Source organism: Neoarius graeffei, chromosome 6 (genome assembly GCF_027579695.1).
Source record: "Neoarius graeffei isolate fNeoGra1 chromosome 6, fNeoGra1.pri, whole genome shotgun sequence".
Classification (NCBI taxonomy): domain Eukaryota; kingdom Metazoa; phylum Chordata; class Actinopteri; order Siluriformes; family Ariidae; genus Neoarius; species Neoarius graeffei.
The window spans coordinates 40983873-41010058 of NC_083574.1; the positions used below are offsets into that span (position 1 = coordinate 40983873).

General features: G+C 42.3%; 2 protein-coding genes across 2 annotated transcripts in view; one reads left to right on the forward strand and one right to left on the reverse strand.

The window, feature by feature from the left end:
• Positions 1-2129: 2129 nt before the first annotated feature.
• Positions 2130-5604, reverse strand: LOC132887437 (cytochrome b-c1 complex subunit Rieske, mitochondrial-like). Its single transcript, XM_060922911.1, has 2 exons — positions 5407-5604; positions 2130-2796 (listed from the first exon to the last, which is right to left on the reverse strand). Exons 1-2 carry the CDS (start codon positions 5558-5560, stop codon positions 2195-2197), a joined length of 756 nt encoding a protein of 251 aa, XP_060778894.1. The 5' UTR covers positions 5561-5604; the 3' UTR covers positions 2130-2194.
• A 397-nt stretch (positions 5605-6001) lies between these two features.
• The window catches only part of rxylt1 (ribitol xylosyltransferase 1), a 28538-nt gene continuing 8353 nt past the window's right edge, over positions 6002-26186 (forward strand). Inside the window, exons 1-3 of the mRNA XM_060923660.1 lie at positions 6002-6196; positions 18204-18374; positions 19454-19556. Of these exons, the coding sequence (XP_060779643.1) occupies positions 6052-6196; positions 18204-18374; positions 19454-19556 (419 nt within the window). The 5' untranslated portion in view covers positions 6002-6051. The remainder of the gene's footprint in view (positions 6197-18203; positions 18375-19453; positions 19557-26186) is intronic.

Consider the following 26186-nt stretch of genomic DNA (forward strand, 5'->3'; position numbering starts at 1 on the left):
TCGCACCATCCATCCCCATGTGTTTCAACAACCAAACAGCCTATTTCCCTTGTCCCTTTTCCTGTCTTTCCATCAAATAGTGTCAGTGTTGAATTCAAACAGCTGGTTTTCCATACGCTGATATCTGTGCATTTATTTTTCCTCTGAAATTAGCTTTAAAAACGTTCCAAGTTCAAACCTCTCGGACGACTGTTCATCGTAGTCCAAGCCACCTCGTTGTTCACTCTGCGCGGTGCTTTATGTGGCTCTCGGCTGTAACTTTCCCAGTAGCGGTGACTATTAAAAAGACTCCACTCTTTGAAGAATGTTCCCTCCAACACCCCAAGTTTTCTTTTAGGTCCTTCTTAGATAATCATTAAAGGTTCTATGTAGAACCCAACAACAGTTGGCTTCTGTTTCAGCACAGGTTCCAGGTGTAGCCCCTTTAGAAAGGCTTGAACCATTAACTAGCCAAAGAACCCTCGAGGAAGCCTGTAAAACTGGTCAGTTCTTGTCTATGGTGGTGCTGATATAAACACAACTACAACTTTTAGCTGACTATTGACTGGAGATCTTGTGATACTCAGGACATTTCACTGTGAAATTTTTTTTTCTTCATATGGGTCATGTTAGAATTCGGGGTACACTTTATGTCTCCGAGATAAACCTTTTATTTTCCACAAAAAAAATCTTTATTGAATCAGTTTAACAATAATGCAAATTATGACCAACTTTCACCAATAGCAATGTTTGATTTGCATTTTAGACCCAATTTATCCATAAAACATTAACTAAATGACTCCTCCCCCTCCCCCCACATTATTGGCTGTCTTCGACTACTGATTCATACATTTCAACTTGAATAAACATGAAGTGATTCAGTCTAACAATCTGTTTTTTGGGGTTTATTCTATTAACCATTGCAAAATCAATTGCATACAAAGTCTGTTTTCTGTATTATGTGAAATTTCAGTAATAAAACCTGTATATTTTTTTGGTCCGTCTCAACTTTCTTGTCAACTCTGTTATAAAACTGCATAAAATCCACAAAGACTTAATAATACGCATGACACCTGCACCGAGAGACGTCACTTCCTGTGGCGGGAAACTTCAGAAAGGCAGTGAGGTATGTTCTGTTTCTTCTCTCGCTTTTTTGAACAAAATGTTGAGGATACACCAAAAGTAGATTAATTATTCGTCAAATCTGTTATTGTAATATTGGAGTGAAAATCTCACTCATTTTAATCCCCCAGCATATAAATGCAGGAGGATATTGCAATCACTCCGTCTGTAAACATTTTAGTTTCCGGAGCATAACTCAAATTATTATGAATTTTTTCATGAAACCTGCCAGTTATGTTAAGTGACTAGAGGACTTGGGCCTTTTGACATTTTGGGATTTCTGTGATTTTTTTTTTCTGTATTTCCATGGTAACCAATTCATCTCATCTCATCTCATTATCTCTAGCCGCTTTATCCTTCTACAGGGTCGCAGGCAAGCTGGAGCCTATCCCAGCTGACTACGGGTGAAAGGCGGGGTACACCCTGGACAAGTCGCCAGGTCATCACAGGGCTGACACATAGACACAGACAACCATTCACACTCACATTCACACCTACGCTCAATTTAGAGTCACCAGTTAACCTAACCTGCATGTCTTTGGACTGTGGGGGAAACCGGAGCACCCGGAGGAAACCCACGCGGACACGGGGAGAACATGCAAACTCCACACAGAAAGGCCCTCGCCGGCCACGGGGCTCGAACCCAGGACCTTCTTGCTGTGAGGCGACAGCGCTAACCACTACACCACCGTGCCGCCCCGGTAACCTATTCAACTTAGGAAAATTTGGAGTGGGGTTTCATGCGGGGGGAATACGTCGTCTGAGGACTCTTGTTTTAAAAGCAATAATATGATTTAAAATCCATAAAATTCTGTTTTTATACACGCCATGTGGTGACTAGTTTGAAGTTAGCATGTGGAGTTGAGACACAAAATGGTGGGGAAATGTCAACTCTGTTATCATCGATTCTGTTAACGGATTGCCCAGTTTAACGATAACGGAGTTGATGACAGGGTCAACACTTGAAATGTACCCGCAATTACAGAACGGGGCACATACAATGTACTGGTTTGAAAACATGACAGAAGTTTGAATGGTTTAAAATATTTATTAGTTTGTCCAGACACATACACTGATTAAGTAATTAGGAAATCTATCCAACAATCACTGTGTCTTCATCAGGAAACTCATAGTACGGCACCTCTAAGTTGAGGGGTGCGGGTCCCTTCCTGATCCTCCCAGAGGCGTCATAATGTGAGCCATGACACGGGCAGTAGTACCCGCCGTAATCCCCAGCGTTTGCAATAGGAACACAGCCGAGATGAGTGCACACCCCGATGACGATGACCCAGGAAGGATTGATGACTCGGTCTGTGTCGTGTTGTGGGTCACGGAGCTCTGATAGATTCACGTCAGCCTCAGTTGTGATCTCCTTCTCGGTTCTGTGGCGAACAAACAGGGGCTTTCCTCTCCATTTGAATGTCATGTTCTTCCCCTCTGGAATATCGTTCAGCTTGATCTCAATTTTGGACAAGGCCAGGACATCTGCAGAGGCGCTCATGGAAGAGACGAACTGAGTCACAGCCGTCTTGGCAGCGTAAACTCCCACCACAGCAGTGGAGCCTGTGATCAGGTAGGAGAAAGCCCTGCGCACATCACTGCTCTCCTGTGAGGACTTCTTAGAATCCTGTACCTCAGGACGACGGTAGTCGGAGAAGTCAGGGATCCTGATATCGGTGTGGGCAAAACGCACCCCTAAAAGACAATTAAGAACAGAAAACATGTTATGTGAACAGGAGATGAGCTTTACCCCAAGTTCATACTAACCGACAAAGTGAAATTATCTAGTAAAGCAACAAATGCAAAAAAAAAGGCTCTAATGATTCCTTGGACCAATTCCGTCATGCATGTGATCCAATGTTTTATCCGTTCCCCACTCACATAATGTAACAAAAATCTTATTATAACCTCTCATTAAATTTGTATTGAGACTTTGCAAATAAATGCTCAGAAGAAAGTAGCAGAGATTGCTGGTGAGTGCCTGTAGCTAGTACAGTTAGCTTGCCTTGTTAATCTGTTAACAAAGGTAGTACATATGTAAATAATTTTAAAAATCTATAACTGGTTAGTGCCTTATTTAGCTTTTAGAAACATTTACAGTTTTGCTATTCCAACTGCAAAAATAATAAAAAAAAAAATCCTTGTTCGAACACTTTTTTTCAGTTCAGTCCACAAGTTTTCTCTTGGATCCAGATCAGGGCTTTGTGATGACCACTCCATTACTTTCACTTTCTTGTCTTTTAAACCATTTGTGACAACTTCAGAGCTATACTGTACTTAGGATCACTGTCCTGCTGGAAGACCCAGTTTTTGACCAAGTTTTAAAATTTCTAGTTGATGTCTTGAAGTGTTGCTTCAGTATTTCCCGATAATCATCTTTCCTCACGATGCCATCTATTTTCTAAGGTGCACCAGTTGCTTTTCCAATAAAACAGCCCCATAGAATGCTGCCAACCCCATGTTTCACACACACAATGGTGTTCTTCGGATTAAAAGCCTCACTGCACTTAGTGCTGACCATTATGGTCAAATAGTTTCATTTTTGCTTCATCTGGCCAGAGAACATGCCTCCAAAAAGCTCACCTGCAAACTTCAGTCTGGGTTTTTTTTTTTGTTGTTTGTAAATATACCAGTATTGGAGTCGGAGCGTCTTCCTGTATGACAGCCTTTCAGTTTGCCTTTTCCATTGTGGTGTAGGACTCTTGTAGTTCAGGTGTTAAATTGTGCCTCCTTCCTGAATGATGCATTATCCGTGTGGTCCCAAGATTTTTATAATTGCACACAGTTGATGGTACATATGCCTGTGGCACCTTCAGCTGTGGCGGCACGGTGGTGTAGTGGTTAGCGCTGTCGCCTCACAGTAAGAAGGTCCAGGTTCGAGCCCCGTGGCCAGCGAGGGCCTTTCTGTGCGGAGGTTGCATGTTCTCCCCGTGTCCGCGTGGGTTTCCTCCGGGTGCTCCGGTTTCCCCCACAGTCCAAAGACATGCAGGTTAGGCTAACTGGTGACTCTAAATTGACCGTAGGTGTTAGTGTGAATGGTTGTCTGTGTCTATGGCCAAGTTTACATTAGACCGTATCAGCGGATCATCAGATTAACGTTTTTAAAACGATTAGTGTGCACACAGCAACACCAATACACGATTCGCGTGCACACAGCAACACCAATACACGGATACACTCAGCTCCGCAGGCATCCTGCGCTCCAAATCACTCCGCCCTGAACAGCGAGTGCCCTCTGGAGGGTGCGCACTCCGGCCCTGCACAGCTCACACAGCGCGCGAGTGTAGTGCACGAGCAGTGATTCGGGACTGAGCTGCTGTGTGTGTGATCTCAGTGCATATCACTTCCCACTTGCAAGTGGAAGGATGGCAAGCCTAAAGACAATCATAACTACACAATGGGCAGTAGTTGCAGTATTTTCATACTTTTATACTCTTTAATGAAAGGTGATATAAGACGGAAGTCCGCGCCGTTTTTCAGCAGTTGCGTCACATGACCAACGCCAGCGAATCAGGAAGGTGGATGTCACAGTGACATTGTCCAATGACGACGCCAGCTAGAGCTCAGCACAGCGTATCCGCGTATTCTCAATGTTTACACAGCACCGGACCAGACACGATCTAGATTGAATACGTGGACACTGGCGGATTCCCGTTTCCCGGCGTTTCCAGGCGTTTTAATGTAAACGGACAGTGCATCCGCGAAGAAAACGAGACAGATACGGTCTAATGTAAACTTGGCCTATGTGTCAGCCCTGTGATGACCTGGCGACTTGTCCAGGATGTAACCCGCCTTTCGCCCGTAGTCAGCTGGGATAGGCTCCAGCTTGCCCGCGACCCTGTAGAACAGGATAAAGCGGCTAGAGATAATGAGATGAGATGAGACGAGACCTTCAGCTGTTTGGAAATTACTCCTAAGAAGGAATCAGACTTGTAGAGGTCCACAATATTCTATGGGAGCCTTTGGGGGTTAGGTGCCTTACTCAAGGGCACTTAAGCCATGATACAGAAGGAGGGAAAAGTGCTGTTCATTCACGCAACTCCTCTCACATGTTTCTTGCCAGTGCCAGGAATCGAACCCACAACCCTTTGGGCCCAAGACTACTTCTCTAACCTTCAGGCCATGCCCCCCCATAGCTCCCCCAGCCCCATATACCCCTCCAAAGCCTATATGCATGTAAAATTTTTGGCTTATTCAGTTTAAAGTCAAAGCAGACTGGTCCTGCTTTAACCAAAGAAAATCTTACACACTGTAACAGGATATTTCAGGCTCATTTAAACCAGCAGAACAGTGACGGATACGTACCATGGAGAAGACCTGATTTTCTCTGATTCACCAAGGCATCTCCTGAGTTTACAGCTGCAGGAACTAAAGCTGACAGGGATCTGAATATGCTGAAATTAGTCGTGTGTAAATAAGGGCACAGAACCCCAGAACGACCGACCAAGGACACCATCATCTACAGTTGAAGAAGTGGAGAGGACTTTCCACACGACACGACACCGGCTCACAGGACACTGTTTCAGAAGCCTGATCACATCTCGACGAAAAAAAAAGCATATTATTCACCTTGCTATTAACAATATACATTTATACATAATTTCAAAATAATAATGTATTTTCTGTCTGTTTTGCTCCTAACACTTTTAAATTACAACGTTACAAAGATAATTATGATCAGGCACTAAAGTGTACACCTATATGACTTCAGCTCTTGGGTCTTTTGTCATAGTGGTTTTACATGTAAACAGTCAGTCGCGTTCCTATATTTTTCCCAACCAATTTCGTAAAGTCCCGCCCTCTTCTGTCTGATTGGTTAGTAGCGCTCAAGTTTGCGTTACCATTGGCTGATAAACCCTATGTTGTCACTAAGGGTTGCTTGGCGGAATGCGGGCGGGGAAAAAAAAAAAAGGTCTCGACACAGGATGGCTGCTCAACACCTTTTTAATAATGAGATTAATTCGTAGAAAAATAGCGATAATTGTTATTTTGGCGTATGTGGTTTTTTCATTATACGCTGCATACAATGTGTTTTTCAATAAGAAGGTTATTAGTCGCGTGCACAGAGTGGTGAAGAAGGGCTCTGCACCTGCAGGTGTGTTCGCTGGGATTAGCTCGCTAGCATGCTAAAGTAACCGCTCAGACTCATGAGGAAGGAGTTATCAGAGTGACATACACTACTGAATTATCTGACGGAGTTAGTCAAGTCTCTGGATCTCCTGTAGGTGTCTGCAGTATTTTCTCGGCGCTTGGTGTCTCCTGGTGTTTATTTTCACCCTTAACATACTGCCACAACATCACCGATCATCAGACACTGTGTCAGTTTCCACAGAAAGTGTGGAATTTAAATATCTCAGGACTGAAAAATATGGAAATCCGTATATATATATGGTGTGTGTGTATGTATGTGTGTGTGTATATATATATATATATATACATATACACACACACACATTTGTGTGTATATATAAAATATATTACACACAAAAAATGTGTGTGTGTGTGTATATATATATACACACACACACACTTTTTGTATATATATATGTGTGTGTGTATATATATATATATAAAATTGTATGTGTATGTATGTATGTATATATACAGGGAGTGCAGAATTATTAGGCAAGTTGTATTTTTGAGGATTAGTTTTATTATTGAAAAACAACTATGTTCTTGATGAACCCAAAAGACTCATAAATATCAAAGCTGAGTATTTTTGGAAGTTGGAGTAGGGCTTTCTTAGTTTTAGCTATCTTAGGAGGATATCTGTGTGTGCAGGTGACTATAACTGTGCATAATTATTAGGCAACTTAACAAAAAACAAACATATACCCATTTCACTCATTTATTTTCACCAGGGAAACCAATATAACAACTCAACATTCACTAATATACATTGCTGGCATTCAAAAAAAAAAAAAAACAAATCAGTGACTAATATAGCCGCCTTTCTTTACAAGGACACTCAAAAGCCTGCCATCCATGGATTCGGTCAGTGTTTTGATCTGTTTGCGATCAACATTGCGTGCAGCAGCAACCACAGCCTCCCAGACACTGTTCAGAGATGTGTACTGTTTCCCCTCCTTGTAGATCTCACATTTGATGAGGGACCACAGGTTTTCTATGGGGTTCAGATCAGGTGAACAAGGAGGCCACGTCATTACTCTTTCTTCCTTTAGACCCTTTCTGGCCAGCCATGCTGTGGAGTACTTGGATGCGTGTGATGGAGCATTGTCCTGCATGAAAATCATGTTTTTCTTGAAGGATGCTGACTTCTTCCTGTACCACTGCTTGAAGAAGGTGTCTTCCAAAAACTGACAATAGGACTGGGAGTTGAGCTTGACGCCATCCTCAACCCGAAAAGGTCCCACAAGCTCATCTTTGATGATACCAGCCCATACCAGTACCCCACCTCCACCTTGCTGGCGTCTGAGTCAGACTGGAGCTCTCTGCCCTTTGCTGATCCAGCCACGAGCCCATCCATCTGGCCCATCAAGACTCACTCTCATTTCATCTGTCCATAAGACCTTAGAAAAATCAGTCTTGTGATACTTCTTGGCCCAGTCTTGACGTTTCATCTTGTGTGTCTTGTTCAGTGGTGGTCGTTTTTCAGCCTTTGTTACCTTGGCCGTGTCCCTGAGTATTGCACACCTTGCGCTTTTTGACACTCCAGTGATGTTGCAGCTCTGAAATATGGCAAAACTGGTGGCGAGTGGCATCTTGGCAGCTTCACGCTTGACTTTCCTCAGTTCACGGGCAGTTAGTTTGCGCCTTTTTTTTTCAACGCGCTTCTTGCGACCCTGTTGACTATTTTGAATGAAGCGCTTGATTGTTCGATGGTCACGCTTCAAAAGCTGGGCAATTTTAAGAGTGCTCCATCCCTTTGCAATATATGTCACTATTTTTGACTTTTCTGAGTCCGTCAAATCCCTCTTCTGACCCATTTTGCCAAAGGAAAGGAAGTTGCCTAATAATTTTGCACACCTGATATAGGGTGTTGATGTCATTAGACCACACCCCTTTTCATTACAGAGATGCACATCACCTGGTATGCTTAATTGGTAGGAGGCTTTCAAGCCTATGCAGCTTGGAGTAGGCCAACATGCATAGAGAGGGTAATGTGGTCAACATACTCATTTGCCTAATAATTCTGCACTCCCTGTATATATATATATATATATATATATATATATATATATATATATATATATATAAATTTTATATATATATATATATATATATATATATATATACACACACACACACACATATATATATATATATACACACATATAAAATGTGTGTGTGTATGTGTGTGTGTATATATATATATATATATATATATATATATATATATATATACACATACATATACATACAATTTTATATATATATATACACACACACACATATATATACACACACACACATATATATATATATATATATATATATATATATATTAGTGCTGTCAAGCAATTAAAATATTTAATCACGATTAATGTCGCGACTGTCATAGTTAACTCGCGATTAATCGCAATTTAATCGCACATTTTTGTCACATGAAAAACCATGTAATTCTCTTATCAGCATAAAAAAGTGAATGGGCTTGCTCACTGTTCGAACTACGGGGGTACACGGGGGATCTGAGATCCCCTGAAACAGACATGAGATCCCTTGAAAACATGATTTGGGAAACGTTGGGGGGTCTCTAAAATATTGGCAAAATGATGTTTATTGACATAGCAATCGTGTGTAACGGGAAGCATTTGCATATCCGAAGTGAGCGCGCGATGGAGAGCCGCGCTCTGAGACAAGCGCAAGCACCCCCTCCCCCCCCAAGGGAAAATAAGGGACCCCCCGAAAATATCGGCATAGTTCGAACACTGGTTGTACCAATGTTTTTTTTTTTTTTTTTTTTTTTTATTTATTGCAGAGCATAACACGTCTTGTCACAGCCACTGCAAAGTGGGGCTGGAGCTGCCGATGGGAAAACGAAACTTAAGCCGAGCACCGTGGCTCTTTGGGGGAGGGCAGAGGACTCTGGCTGTGCGGGGCGTGGCATCATGTCACAGAGCGTTAATCTCGCGATAAAAAAATTATCGCCGTTAAAATTGAGTCAAGTTAACGCGTTAATAACGCAACATTTTTGACAGCACTTATATATATATATATATATATATATATATATATATATATACACACCGGTGTGTGTGTGTGTGTGTATATATATATATATATATATATATATATATATATATATATATATATTAGATGTGTGTGTGTGTATATATATATATATATATATATATATATATATATATATATATATATAAAAAATATTGTGTGTGTGTGTATCTTAGCCCTCTCAATATATTTCTGAGAAAGGGGCAAGTAAGAAAGAGTAGCAGGCAGAGGTTAAGCCAGGGATCCCAGCAGTAATTGAAAAAAATAAAGGAATGTAAGAAACTATCAGCATGTGTCAAGGGGGCTGCAAGCCCTTTGCGGGGTACAGGGGGTGAAGCCCCCTGAAGCTGTTGAGATTTTAACATTTAAAGATGCTATAGAACACGTTTTTTTTTTTTTACATCAATTTAACATAGAAAAGCAACAGAATTTAACAATAATGTGTATCTATTTGATGCCATATTTTGTAATCTATGACATAAGTGGCAAAAAAAAAAAATTATTTATAAAAATTAGACGAAAATGTAGCTTTGAAGAATATACTTGCCTAAATATTCCACAGATTTTGTTATAATATAACAATAGTATCCATAGTTCATCTCATTTGTTTATTTTTTTTGTTTCAAGTTAATGTCAATACTAGTCTAATATAAGCCACATTCATTTTTCAAAAATCATGAATATGAGCAGAAATCAGTGATTCAGTAATATTAGATACAGTGGTGCTTGAAAGTTTGTGAACCCTTTAGAATTTTCTATATTTCTGCATAAATATGATCTAAAACATCATCAGATTTTCACACAAGTCTGAAAAGTAGATAAAGAGAACCCAGTTAAACAAATGAGACAAAAATATTATACTTGGTCATTTATTTATTGAGGAAAATTATCCAATATTACATATCTGGGCGGCACGGTGGTGTAGTGGTTAGCGCTGTCGCCTCACAGCAAGAAGGTCCTGGGTTCGAGCCCCGGGGCCGGCGAGGGCCTTTCTGTGTGGAGTTTGCATGTTCTCCCCGTGTCCGCGTGGGTTTCCTCCGGGTGCTCCGGTTTCCCCCACAGTCCAAAGACATGCAGGTTAGGTTAACTGGTGACACTAAATTGACCGTAGGTGTGAATGTGAGTGTGAATGGTTGTCTGTGTCTATGTGTCAGCCCTGTGATGACCTGGTGACTTGTCCAGGGTGTACCCCGCCTTTCGCCCATAGTCAGCTGGGATAGGCTCCAGCTTGCCTGCGACCCTGTAGAAGGATAAAGCGGCTAGAGATAATGAGATGAGATTACATATCTGTGAGTGGCAAAAGTATGTGAACCTTTGCTTTCAGTATCTGGTGTGACCCCCTTGTGCAGCAATAACTGCAACTAAACGTTTCCGGTAACTGTTGATCAGTCCTGCACACCGGCTTGGAGGAATTTTAGCCCATTCCTCCGTACAGAACAGCTTCAACTCTGGGATGTTGGTGGGTTTCCTCACATCAACTGCTCGCTTCAGGTCCTTCCATAACATTTCGATTGGATTAAGGTCAGGACTTTGACTTGGCCATTCCAAAACATTAACTTTATTCTTCTTTAATCATTCTTTGGTAGAACGACTTGTGTGCTTAGGGTCGTTGTCTTGCTGCATGACCCACCTTCTCTTGACATTCAGTTCATGGACAAATGTCCTGACATTTTCCTTTAGAATTCACTGGTATAATTCAGAATTCATTGTTCCATCAATGATGGCAAGCCGTCCTGGCCCAGATGCAGCAAAACAGGCCCAAACCATGATACTACCACCACCATGTTTCACAGATGGGATAAGGTTCTTATGCTGTAATGCAGTGGTTTCCTTTCTGCAAACATAATGCTTCTCATTTAAACCAGAATTCTATTTTGGTCTCATCCCTCCACAAAACATTTTTCCAGTAGCCTTCTGGCTTGTCCACGTGATCTTTCGCAAACTGCAGACAAGCAGCAATGTTCTTTTTGGAGAGCAGTGGCTTTCTCCTTGCAACTCTGCCATGCAGACCACTGTTGTTCAGTGTTCTCCTGATGGTGGACTCATGAACATTAACATTAGCCAATGTGAGAGAGGCCTTCAGTTGCTTAGAAGTTACCCTGGGGCCCTTTGTGACCTCGCCGACTACTACACGCCTTACTCTTGGAGTGATCTTTGTTGGTCGACCACTCCTGGGGAGGGTAACAATGGTCTTGAATTTCCTCCATTTGTACACAATCTGTCTGACTGTGGATTGGTGGAGTCCAAACTCTTTAGAGATGGTTTTGTGACCTTTTCCAGCCTGATGAGCATCAACAATGCTTTTTCTGAGGTCTTCAGAAACCTCCTTTGTTTGTGCCATGATACATTTCTACAAACATGTGTTGTGAAGATCAGACTTTGATAGATCCCTGTTCTTTAAATAAAACAGGGTGCCCACTCACACCTGATTGTCATCCCATTGATTGAAAACACCTGACTCTAATTTCACCTTCAAATTAACTGCTAATCCCAGAGGTTCACATACTTTTGCCACTCACAGATATGTAATATTGGATAATTTTCCTCAATAAATAAATGACCAAGTATAATATTTTTGTCTCATTTGTTTAACTGGGTTCTCTTTATCTACTTTTAGGACTTGTGTGAAAGTCTGATGATGTTTTAGGTCATGTTTATGCAGAAATATAGAAAATTCTAAAGGGTTCACAAACTTTCAAGCACCACTGTATATACATATGTACAGCAAATATTGGACATATTTGATTTAAACCTTTCTCTTTTTGAAAGGTTTCACTGCAGAGGAGTTTAATGCTCTTTTCTGGGGTGCATTCTGTGATCTTTCCTCCAGTTTTCTCTGCTTTTGTTTCTCTGATCTTTCCTTCTGCTTTTTCTGATGTTCCTGCAGTGCTCTTTTGGATAGTTTCTTGGCTACTCTGTTCGCATGAGCTTTTGTTTCAAGTTCTGTATTCACCACATTCATTAATCTCTTCTTGGATTCAACTTCCTGTCTGGCTAAGCGCAACTACACTTTCCACGACATATTGAATTAAGTTCAACGCATTAGAAACAAGCACAAACGGAGTTAAAACACGTTTTCTAGCAAATGGGCGCAGCCATATTGTTCTCTCGTTCTATCACGTACAGTCTCACGGTATTTACATCAATTTAACTTCCGAGTGTTCCCGAATGTCAACGAGAACAAACGAAGCCGACGAAAACATCGCTAAACAAGCAAACCAAATCAGAACATATTCTGCTGGACTCATCTCATTATCTGTAGCCGCTTTATCCTGTTCTACAGGGTCGCAGGCAAGCTGGAGCCTATCCCAGCTGACTACGGGTGAAAGGCGGGGTACACCCTGGACAAGTCGCCAGGTCATCACAGGGCTGACACATAGACACAGACAACCATTCACACTCACATTCACACCTACGCTCAATTTAGAGTCACCAGTTAACCTAACCTGCATGTCTTTGGACTGTGGAGGAAACCGGAGCACCCGGAGGAAACCCACGCGGACACGGGGAGAACATGCAAACTCCGCACAGAAAGGCCCTCGCCGGCCACGGGGCTCGAACCCGGACCTTCTTGCTGTGAGGCGACAGTGCTAACCACTACACCCCGTGCCGCCCCTATTCTGCTGGTCATTTTACTTAAACATATTTTTAACGGATATACAAGAGATTTAAAAAAACAAACTTTGGCTAGAAAAATAGCGGAATTCCGCTAAATAGCAGACGTCTGGGATCCATGTTAAGCGTAAGCTGAGCAGAGGCTGCGTTAGCCGCCGCCGCGATGTATAAAAAAAGAGGGTGGTCCAGGGGTCCTCCCTCGGAAAATTTTGAAAATGTAGATGTTAAATGGTAAATTCTGAGTGATCCTGAATGCAAAATTTAATTTTTATGAAGTATAAATTATGAAGTAAAAACTTATGAATTTCAATTCTGTGAAAAACCACTGTGAGTAGCCGGCAATGGAGCGTTTGTAGGCGGCAAAATCGCCGGTTGCCAGCAGTTATTGAGAGGACTGATGTATATGAATGATTCACCACATTTTGTGTCAATTAAATCTTATTAATAGTAACAGATCTAGATAAATCCAGTGACTATAGACCAAACTTTAATATGCCTAATGTTAATGTCAATAATGACTATTATAAATTGCCAATGGTAGACCCTCTGATGATAATGTTCTTCTAATAATATTCTAAGTTAGTAAAAGTCAGACAAGTTGGTTAGAATCTAACGTCTGGTCTGGTGGTCTAACCTTGTCAGATATAGGGTCGTCTTGCTGCTGTCCAAAATAGTCCACCATTCGTCCCTGGTGACAGTCACGATGGGCAATCCCAACTTTATCTTGGTGATTTTCTGATATTTTCTCTTCGTAGTTTGGCTTTCGCCATTTCCACCAACGGAACTTCATTTCATTATCGCATTCAAGAGAACATAAAGTTAAAGACGAGCAGGCGATAAACGCAGACACGAAAAAACAAACAAAATGGTTGAGTGTCACGGGTTTTCTCGTTCTCTCGTGCGTATCATTAATAGCGCCATCTGTATGCTTTATCAGTAACTGCTAAGACATTGGGTGGGCTCAAGTGTGCACCCCGCGGCGTACCAAATTCCGCTCGATTCATATGCGTGCTTGATCTGCGCAGCGCATGCCTCCGGCATTCACTCCAATCTCCCCGTTACGTTGATCGGTGTACCGACCGGGGAATCGGCATATACCGCGGGGTACACACTTGAGTCCACCCATACAATGTCAGACACGAAAAGCGGAAAGTCGACTATTAATTTTCGTCAACATAAACGTATCAAGTTTTATATATTTTTTTAACTAATCATGTGTAGTAAGGGTGGGTGGGAGATTTTTATGCTGTCAGCGGGGAGGTCGGGAGGATTTTCTAAATGTTCCCTAAAGCGGGAGATCTCCCGCCCATGGCGGGAGAGTTGGAGCCTCTGCATAATGCGCATTATCACAGATGAGTCGACTCTTTGAATCGGCTCTTTTAGGTGAACACTGAGTTGACTCACATATATGAGATAAGATAAAATCAGGGGCGGTATGGATATGCAGTGGTTAGCACTGTTCCCTTACAGCAAGAAGCTTCTGGGTTTGAACCCCATGGCCAGCAGGGGCCTTTCTGTGTGGAGTTTGCATGTTCTCCTTGTGTCTGTGTGGGTTTCCTCCGGATGCTCTGGTTTCCACCACAGTTCAAAGACTTGCAGATTCGGTAAAATACCCAGCCACTGGGGTTATGCAAGCCAGTGCATACTTAGTGCCAGTCCCAAGCACTAAGGATAGACTGGGAAGGGTTGCATCAGGAAGTGCATCCGGTGTAAAACTTATGCCAAATCAAATATATGGAACAGATTCACTGTAGTGACCCCTAACGAACGGGAGCAGCCAGAAGAAGATAAGATAGATAAGACTTTATTGTCATTGTGGTTGTAGAATGAAACTTTTGCTGTGTTCACATATATACCGGTACGATAGTGGTATAACTGTATCGATACAAAGTATACCGGTACAGTTTAGTGCATCTGTCCACACTAGCGAGAAATGTTTGCGGTTTTCTTTCATGGTAGTTGAAATGCGCTGTGCGCGAAATGTTTCCGTGGTTACCGAGTAACTTCCTTCCGAGAATATGGCGGATGAAACAACGTGTGTGTGCTTTTTGTTGTCAATGTACAGTCTGTATTTCTGGGGGTCATTTATTCAGTCGAATCGTATAAAACGCGCGAGGCAGTTGAGAAAGAAACAAAGAAAACGAATCTCATATTGTATTGTGTGAATAACCCGGAAGAAGTAGGAATGGTTCATTGCGCATGCACATTATATTTGTATCGATACAGAACCGCTTCATCTGTCCACACTACAGCGAAGCGCTACTGTACCGGTACGAAACCCATACATTTGTGGGTTTCGTACCGATACAGTTATACCGCTACAGTACCGGTATAGTTGCTAGTGTGGACAGGTGTTGCGGTACGAAAGTAGTATCGTATCGGTACAAAATCCCTAGTGTGGACAGGGTATTTGTTTGGTAACACTCGGAGAAAACATCAGCAATAAAAAGAATATAAATGAACTACAAGATAAAGTACGTGAGGGGGGAAAAGTGGGCAGATATTGCACATATTATAATAGTTGCATTTACAGTCCTGAATGTAAAGTGATCAGTGTGTTTGCAGCAACTTGGGGGTGGAGGGGGCTGTTCCTCAATCTATTTGTGCGTGTCCTGATGGTCCTGTATCTGTTGCCTGATGAGAGGGGGGACAAACAGTTTATGACCTGGATGTGTTGAGTCCTTGATAATGTTGTTAACCCTCTTACATCAGTGGCTAGCATGAACTTTGTCCAGATTTGGTAGCTTAGTTCCCACAATCCTGTATGCAGTCTTAACTATCTGGTCCAAATCTCTCGGGTTCTCTGCAGTACAGCTGATGTACCAAACTATGACACCATAGCAGAGAAAACTCTCTCTTCTGTTCCTGTCGAAGTGCACTGAGAGGGGAGGGGTTTTTTTTTTTTTAGATTTTTTTTATAAAGCTTTCTCAAGAAGAAAAGCCCTTGCTGAGCTTTCTTCACCAGGTGGGAGGTGTTAAAGTGCATATCACGGGTAAATTCGGGAGCAAGATCAATGTAATTCTCCTATTTTATATTAAACTTTGGTCAAATATCTGTTGCATTCTCTGCAATTTTTTTTACCTTGCGCAATGCCAGAAAAATTCAGTTGAAATCAAGCCATTTGAGGCAAATTGGTCCGCCTCTGAAAAAACTTGGCATTTGGATTTCCCGGGAAACATTGATTTTCGTGACGTCACGTGCGGGACACCTCCCTCTGAATCCTACGTCAGCGCTGGTTTGTTTATGAGAAAACGACCTGGTGGTTTTCTGCAAATTTCTTCAATGTTATCAGCTCATTATCTGTAGCCGCTTTATCCTGTTCCACAGGGTCGCAAGCAAGCTGGAGCCTATCCCAGCTGACTACGGGCGAAAGGCGGGGTACACCCTGGACAAGTCGCCAGGTCATCACAGGGCTGACACATAGACACAGACAACCATTCACACTCACATTCACACCTACGCTCAATTTAGAGTCACCAGTTAGCCTAACCTGCATGTCTTTGGACTGTGGGGGAAACCGGAGCACCCGGAGGAAACCCACGCGGACACGGGGAGAACATGCAAACTCCGCACAGAAAGGCCCTCGCTGGCCACGGGGCTCGAACCCGGACCTTCTTGCTGTGAGGCAACAGCGTTAACCACTACACCACCGTGCTGCCCCAACGTTATCGCGTAATTATTAAAATGGCTAACAGATGTATCGTAGGAGGGTGTAGCAACACCAATCATGATGGGATTAGTACTTATCGTTTTCCAAAAGACCAGACAATGAGAGAGAAATGGGAGCGCTTGGTCTACACAGGCTGTGCACTGAAATCCTGCAAAGCTCTCGTAGCCTGCTGGCGCTTCCACAGGTAACGTCATGAATCTGGCTCCAGACTCCCTTGGGATTTTTCCGGATGCGTTTTGTTATTTTTTTCTGCTGTAGACAGATGGCCTTGTGCAAAATTACCCTTCTGGATGAGTGTGTAAAGGGACATTCTTTCATATAAAAAAACCCCCCGAAATTTCCAGAATATGCACTTTAAGGGTCCATGTCAGATCCTTTGTGACACGGAGTCCCAGGAATTTGATGCCATTGACCCTCTCTACCTCTTCACCATTTATTTCAAGACCTCATGTTAGGAGTCCTCTGTTGCTGTAGCCAATGCTGTGACACTTGCAGAGTTATAACATCAACGAAACAGACTTCATGTTAAAACTGTTATAATCACGCTGTCTGTTATCACCCAAATGAGGATGGGTTCCCTTTTGAGTCTGGTTCCTCTCAAGGGTTCTTCCTCATGTCGTCTGAGGGAGTTTTTCCTTGCAACAGGCTTGCTCATTGGAGATAGATTAGGGATAAAATTAGCTCATGTTTAAAGTCATTTAAAATTCTGTAAAGCTGCTTTGCGACAATGTCTATTATCAAAAGTGCTATAAAAATAAACTTGACTTGCAGCCTAATCAAAATACAGCCATGAAAATCTCTTGAAAAATCTGAGCTGAATGACAAATTGTGGTATATAGTGAATGAGGATAAGAGTAATTTAAATATAGGCACAGGAGGATATGTAAGCAGTAGTGTTGTAGTGCTTGAGACCAGTCTTTGTCTCAAGACCACTTTTTGAAGGTCTCAGTCTAGGAATCGACAGCATTTTTATTCGGTCTTGGATATAGAGGACTCAGAATTTTATTTACGATCACAAGTGAAGGGATGTCACTAAATTGTCTGTGCATTGTCTGATTTATTTGTTAACATCGTTATTGTGATTGGATGTAAAACTTCCTGCTTCAAATACGACAAATAACGTGGCTCATTGCTAATTAGAAATTTTCGTTACTGGTTTACCGTCACCCCTCCCCCATCTCTTCACGCATACTGGTCTGGTCTTGACTCGGTCTCACCCTCCCTTGGTTTTGATTTTGTCTTAACCCCTCAAAGTCTTGGTCTCGATACACTCTGGTCTTGGTCATGACTTGGTCTCGGTTTACGTGGCCTGTCTACAACACTAGTAAACCGTAAGTACAGGTGGGTAAATAAAGTGTCGAGCACTGCTTATTCAACAGACGTGTAGTCTGTTAATGACCTTTTTAAAAAAACAACATAACTGAACTGAGAAACTTTAAAGAAGCCTGTGATGCTTTCCACAAGAAAAGAGCAGCATTGGTAATGTGTTGCTATGAACCTGAGGAACACACATGCAAATTAATGTAAAAAGACATTCATAAACAGTAAACTGGGACTGTTCATGGCTCCTGGTGTTGTCCAGGAGATTGTCCTTTTCTTATTGAATAATTTCTCATATTTTTGTAGATCAATCCAGAGCAGGAGAGGAAGAATGGAACCCGTGGGAGGAGGTCGAGCGCGCAGAGTCCATCTCCGTTCTGCAGAAACGGAGAGAGGCTTACAGGTCGTATCAGGAGCGCATTGCAAAGAGCAGGCCCAAAAGATATAAAGTTCAAATCTGGGGAAAAGCAGCTATTGGTAAGTATCTGGTTATTATAATACTACTTGGAAAAATTGAGAATCCACCTGTTCTTCAGTGACATGCTTTTGAAGATAGACCAAAGGTATGTGGACACCTGACGAGGCCAATCATATGTGCTTGTTGAATGGCCCGTTCCAGAGTTTAGTTCTCGTTTTGCTGCTATAACAGCCTTTAGTCTTCTGGGAAGACTTTCCACTAGATTTAGGAGTGTGGCTGTGGGGATTTGCCCATTCAGCCACAAGAGTCTCTGAGGTCAGGGCTCTGTGGAGGCCGCTTGAATTCTTCAGTCCAACCGTGGTGCACTGTGTCTGCATGGAGCTTGCTTTATGCACAGGGGCATTGTCATGCTGGAACGGGTTTGGGTTTCTTAGTTCCAATGAAGGGAAATTGTCTCTGTATGCTGTAGCATTACATTTTATACAATTCTGTGCTTTCAATTTTGTGGCAATAAGTTGGAGCAGAACCACATATGGTCAGCTGTCCAGAAACTTTTGTCTGTATATTGTATTACAAGAATCTTGATTTAAAGTTTTGGATTTTGTCACAATGTATTAGGAGTCAGCATAAAAACACTTGAAACATATCTCATCTCATTATCTCTAGCCGCTTTATCCTTCTACAGGGTCGCAGGCAAGCTGGAGCCTATCCCAGCTGCCTATGGGTGAAAGGCGGGGTACACCCTGGACAAGTCGCCAGGTCATCACAGGGCTGACACATAGACACAGACAACCATTCACACTCACATTCACACCTACAGTCAATTTAGAGTCACCAGTTAACCTAACCTGCATGTCTTTGGACTGTGGGGGAAACCGGAGCACCCGGAGGAAACCCACGCGGACACGGGGAGAACATGCAAACTCCACACAGAAAGGCCCTCGCCGGCCCCGTGGCTCGAACCCAGGACCTTCTTGCTGTGAGGCGACAGCGCTAACCACTACACCACCGTGCCGCCCACTTGAAACATATGAATTGTTAAATATAAAAGTTTTGATAAACATGATTAAGCTGAACTGAACAATATTGTTACAGAAAATGATGTGTGTGGTTTTTTTTTTTTTTTTTTATGTGCTAGGACTTTACTTGTGGGAACATATATTAGAGGGGCCTTTGAACCCCACTGATAAGACGGGTCAGTGGAGGGAAGGAGAGATTCAGTCGGGGAAGATCAATTTCAGGTAAGCTGTGAGCTATCGAAGGGATCGGGGATCTTATTTATCAATGATGCACAGAATGTTATTTTTTGCAGACAGGTGAGAGATGAAATCTAAATTCACAAATCTAAATTTGTTAAAAAGGCACATCTAAAGACTGATTGATTGGGATGATGCCATGCCTGAAGAGTTTAAGAAACACAGGAATCTCTACACATATACAGTGGTGCTTGAAAGTTTGTGAACCCTTTAGAATTTTCTGTATTTCTGCATAAATATGACCTAAAACAACAACAGATTTTCACACAAGTCCTAAAAGTAGATAAAGAGAACCCAGTTAAACAAATGAGACAAAAATATTATACTCGGTCATTTATTTATTGAGGAAAATGATCCAATATTACATATCTGTGAGTGGCAAAAGTATGTGAACCTCTAGGATTAGCAGTTAATTTGAAGGTGAAATTAGAGTCAGGTGTTTTCAATCAATGGGATGACAATCAGGTGTGAGTGGGCACCCTGTTTTATTTAAAGAACAGGGATCTATCAAAGTCTGATCGTCACAACACATGTTTGTGGAAGTGTATCATGGCACGAACAAAGGAGATTTCTGAAGACCTCAGAAAAAGCGTTGTTGATGCTCATCAGGCTGGAAAAGGTTACAAAACCATCTCTAAAGAGTTTGGACTCCACTAATCCACAGTCAGACAGATTGTGTACAAATGGAGGAAATGCAAGACCATTGTTACCCTCCCCAGGAGTGGTCGACCAACAAAGATCACTCCAAGAGCAAGGCGTGTAATAGTCGGCGAGGTCACAAAGGGCCCCAGGGTAACTTCTAAGCAACTGAAGGCCTCTCTCACATTGGCTAATTTTCATGAGTCCACCATCAGGAGAACACTGAACAACAATGCTGTGCATGGCAGGGTTGCAAGGAGAAAGCCACTGCTCTCCAAAAAGAATGCTGCTGCTCATCTGCAGCTTGCTAAAGATCACATGGACAAGCCAGAAGGCTATTGGAAAAATGTTTTTTGGATGGATGAGACCAAAATAGAACTTTTTGGTTTAAATGAGAAGCGTTATGTTTGGAGAAAGGAAAACACTGCATTCCAGCATAAGAACCTTATCCCATCTGTGAAACATGGTGGTGGTGGTAGTATCATGGTTTGGGCCTGTTTTGCTGCATCTGGGCCAGGACAGCTTGCCATCATTGATGGAACAATGAATTCTGAATTATACCAGTGAATTCTAAAGGAAAATGTCAGGACATCTGTCCATGAACTGAATCTCAAGAGAAGGTGGGTCATGCAGCAAGACAACGACCCTAAGCACACAAGTCGTTCTACCAAAGAATGATTAAAGAAGAATAAAGTTAATGTTTCGGAATGGCCAAGTCAAAGTCCTGACCTTAATCGAATCGAAATGTTGCGGAAGGACCTGAAGCGAGCAGTTGATGTGAGGAAACCCACCAACATCCCAGAGTTGAAGCTGTTCTGTACGGAGGAACGGGCTAAAATTCCTCCAAGCCGGTGTGCAGGACTGATCAACAGTTACCGGAAACGTTTAGTTGCAGTTATTGCTGCACAAGGGGGTCACACCAGATACTGAAAGCAAAGGTTCACATACTTTTGCCACTCACAGATATGTAATATTGGATCATTTTCCTCAATAAATGAATGACCACGTATAATATTTTTGTCTCATTTGTTTAACTGGCTTCTCTTTATCTATTTTTAGGACTTGTGTGAAAATCTGATGTTGTTTTAGGTCATATTTATGCAGAAACATAGAAAATTCTAAAGGGTTCACAAACTTTCAAGCACCACTGCATACACCGATCAGCAATAACATTAAAACCACTGACAGGTGAAGTGAATTACATTGATTGTTGTTACAGTGGCACCTGTAAAGGGGTGGGATATATTAGACAGCAAGAGAAAACATGCTGGCTAAAACAGAAAGCTGATTATTATTATCATTAGATATAAACCAGAAGTGGGCATGGCACACTAATCAGGTATTCATTTTTAATTAGATGTGGGAAAAAAACTTCAAAGGTGGAAATGTGTGCTGTGAATTCGGGCTCTGACAGTTCCTCAACCTCAGCTACATCACTCCAGTCCATAATTTGTCGCAACTAGAAAAAAGTATATGGCAAACTGTATGTTGGAAACTATTTGTGTTCTTGGCGTTGTATTTAACACTTAAATTGGTCGTTCTCGAATTCGAGGTTCATTTTTCAGCAGTTTGTGCTACTGTAGCTCTTTCTGTGGGATTGGACCATATGGGCTAGCCTTCGTGCCCCATGCGAATCAATGACACTTTGACACCCATGACCGGTTGACTGGTTGTCCTTCCTTGGGCCACTTTTGGTCGGCACTAACCACTGCATACTGGGAACACCCCACAAGATTTGCCATTTTGGAGATGCTCAGACCCAGTCATCTAGCTATCACAATCTGGCCCTTGTCAAAGTCGCTCAGATCCTTACGCTTGCCCATTTTTCCTGCTGCCAACACATCAACTTCAAGAACTGACTGTTCTCTTGCTGCCTAATATATCCTACCCCTTGACAGGTGCCTTTGTAATGAGATAATCAATGTTGCTATGTCCACATTCACTGGATATGAGCAATTGTGTGCTCTGATTGGTTACTCTACTACCAGGCTATCAGCTCATGTACCATAAGTAGAGAAAAACAAAATGGCAGAGCATGTTGCTGAACCAACCGAAGACGAAATAAAAACTCTACTTGACACCCCCCCCCCCCCCCCCCCCCAAAAAAAAAAAAAATTACCAAGTATTTAAAATAAACTGAAATAGCTAAGGGGCGACACGGTGGTGTAGTGGTTAGCGCTGTCGCCTCACAGCAAGAAGGTCCGGGTTCGAGCCCCGTGGCCGGCGAGGGCCTTTCTGTGTGGAGTTTGCATGTTCTCCCCGTGTCCGCGTGGGTTTCCTCCGGGTGCTCCGGTTTCCCCCACAGTCCAAAGACATGCAGGTTAGGTTAACTGGTGACTCTAAATTGACCGTAGGTGTGAATGTGAGTGTGAATGGTTGTGAATGTGTGAATGTCTATGTGTCAGCCCTGTGATGACCTGGCGACTTGTCCAGGGTGTACCCCGCCTTTCGCCCGTAGTCAGTTGGGATAGGCTCCAGCTTGCCTGCGACCCTGTAGAAGGATAAAGCGGCTAGAGATAATGAGATGAGATGAATATAGTTCCTCCCTTCCAATATCGCTTGTTCCATACTCCAGCCCAGTCGGTGGCAGTAATGCGCATTTTAGTTGCACCAAAAAACAAACAAAAAAAGCAACAAAATGCAGAATAAAAGTCTATAATGGTAAGAACGTACCGTATCTTTTTTTTTTTTCAAGAATTATAATTATAGCATTTTTCACAAATTGCTCCTGCCATTTCGCCGGTTTGTTTACATTCTAAGCGGAAATGATTTTGTCAGACGTTTTGTATAAAGTTTTTATTTATCAACTTTGCAAAAAATGCTCTGTTTCTCAAAATCCAGTGAATGTGGATAGAATAAAACAGTTATTCCACTCAATCTCGTCGTACATGGCTTATAGCTAACTCGGTGCCTCATCGGTTATCAGCTCATATACGACCTGATTTTGTGGAATAACTGTTAAATATTCACTTCACCCGTCAGTGGTTTTAATGTTGTGGCTGATAGGTGTATGCACATACTGTAAATGCCAATTTTTACCCCCTGCTGGCTGAAAGGCCCGAAGGAGGATTATGTTGTGGCAGCGTCCATCCGTCCGTCCGTCTGTCTGTCCCGGGAAGGGTACTCACCTTCTGAAATCAACTCCTCTCCCAATTTTGGAGGAATTTCATGAAACTTGACAGGATTCTTTGTTATATGTCGGTAATACGCATATTGCAATTCTGTTCAATTCAGTTACATTTTACCAAAGTTATGGTCCTCGATTACCAAACTTGTAATTTGACAATTTCATGAGGGTGTATTAAGTACTTGTAGCCTAGATTATAGTTGCCAGCGGGGGATATTGTGCTCTTGGAGCACTCTTGTTTAAAACATACTGTAGGTTTTTATGCACAAATGTAGCATATCTCAAAACAATACTTTGCATATTTTTAGTGTAAGTAGTGTTTATATGTTAGAAAGCTGTAGGGCATTAATAAACCTGGATGATGTACTCAGGGCTCTACATTAACTTTGAGACATGGTTGCCCATTCGGGCAACCATTTGTAGAAATCTGGTTGCCTGAACTCAGAACATGGTTGCCCAAATATTACATACTTTTTTCCTTTGAATATGCCACAAACACATATGCTTACAACTAGGGCTGTGCGATATGGGAAAAAATGAATATCCTGATACATTTTCTCCATTTCACGATATACGATATATATCTCGATATATTGAAATCTCCTCTAAAGGACTCCATGAAATCTAACTTTTACTCTTTACTGTTTTCACTACAATCCCTGCAGATTAAATAACATTCTTGGTTAACTTTACAGGTGGTTTTCAACAATACATTTTAAATTTTCATGTTAGTGATTTAATCACAATTGAATTGAAATAAGACTATTTTTATTCAACAAAGATGTGGCACAAACTGCAAAAACAATCTTGAAAATTGCAACAAAGGGGCAACACAATACAGAGCTGCTCAGAGCTCAAACCAATAAAGTGCAAGCTCAACACTGAGACATTTAGCCTAAATAAGAAAGGTGCTCTTTCATTAAATTATTTTAAAAAATAGATCTCCAAGCTATTAACCTGACTACTGAGAACCACTGGAACATTCACAATAGAGAGAGAGATTGAGGGAGAGAAGAGAGAGATCTGCAAAACATCATTTTTCTCTTTGCACACTTTTGAACTGAGTGTTTTCTGGCTCTGCCTGACCAGGCAACTCATATTTGGGATCGAGTGTGTTTAGTAATTTTTGGAAGCCTGGTTTTTCCACTATACTAACTGGGATAATGTCTTCGGCAATGAAGTTAGTGATTACATCCGTTATAGCTCTCCATCTCCGACTCGTTTTCTCATATGGGGTGGCTTTGGAGAATGAGGCCACTATGGTCATTTGTTTAGCTTGTGTGTGTGTGTGTGTGTGTGTGGGGGGGGGGGGGGGGGGGGGGGTTAGCTCGTGAGCAAGTTCGGAGTTTAGGAGACTCTGCATACTGTACGGGGTGAGTTTTCAGGTGATGGAACACATTTGTAGTGCTGCTGCCTTTCGTGATAACAGGGTTTTTTTGCACACTTTTGAACTGAATGTTTTCTGGCTCTGCCTCTCAGATGTGTATAATTCCAGCTGCTGCCTTTCGTGATGACAGGGTTTTTTTGCACACTTTACAAATTGGCATTTGCTGTTCCACGTCCTCCTCGCGATATCCAAAAAAATGCCAGATGACTGACCCCTTACTAGTTCTTTTAGGAACCAATTCGTCCGCTTCCATTTTTAATTTGTTGCTGAAATTGACAGAGCTTACACGGTAGCCTATGCAACACCAGCGATTGCACGAACTGAGTCAGCGCTGTAAACCGGAACTAGGAGAAAGGCTACGTTCACACTGCAGGCTGAAGTGACTCAAATCCGATCTTTTCGCCCATATGTGACCTGTATCCGATCTTTTATTGACAATATGAACGACACAGATCCGATTTTTTCAAATCCGACCCAGGCCGTTTGGATATGTGGTGCTAATTCCGATTCCTATCCGCTCTTTTCATATGCGACTTCAGTCTGAACCGCCAGGTCGCATTCATCCGACTTACACGTCATCAACAAGCCACAAACGTCACTATTCTGCGCTGAAGTAGGCGGCGGGTCTCTCAAAAAAGTTACAACAACATGGCGCATAATCACGGGCGCAGATAGAGGGTGGGACTCGTCCCACCCAGATTTAAATTCACCTCGTTCGGTCCCCCCACTTATAGGGAGGAAAAAACGTCTATGCTGTCTTTCTTTGCATAAGGCAAACCTCACGGAAAAATCAAAAGACTAATTACCATTCGGTTTATTGAGGTGCACAGCAGTGTATACGTAGTTGCAACAACTCACATAAAACAAAACAAAGACTGATATTCGGTTGGTTGAGCTGCGCAGACTGCACAGGTTGCGAGCGCGAGCTTGGTTGCTATGGTTACTAACAACAAGTTTGACAGGCATATCAGGGTTGGGGTTGGTTTGCTGGCAGCTTTGTCCCCCCCCAGTTTTTTGTCCCCCCCAGTTCAAAAAACGTATCTGCGCCCCTGCGCATGACATCAATGCGAGGGACGCTTCGGGCTGTGAAGGTTCTGAATCTTCTCAATGGAAGGACGCAGAGGTTAGGGAGCTGATTTCCATTTGGGGGGATGCAGCTATTCAAGCTAGATTGGATGAGTCATACCGCAACCGGGCGGTTTTACTTCCGTAAACACTGGCCATGCTCACTGCGTGTGACGTCGTCGTATCCTGCAATGCGCATGCGGAACACTTTTAGGTCGCTTTTCGTTCATACTGAGGATCACATACAAGTCGCATATATTTGTTAATGTGAACGACCTCACAAAAAAATCGGATTTCACAAAAAAATCGGAATTGAGCATTAAGCCTTGCAGTGTGAACGTAGCGAAAATCTTCCCGGAAGTTCCTTTCAGCACCGAGATGTCGCCCGGGATTGGTT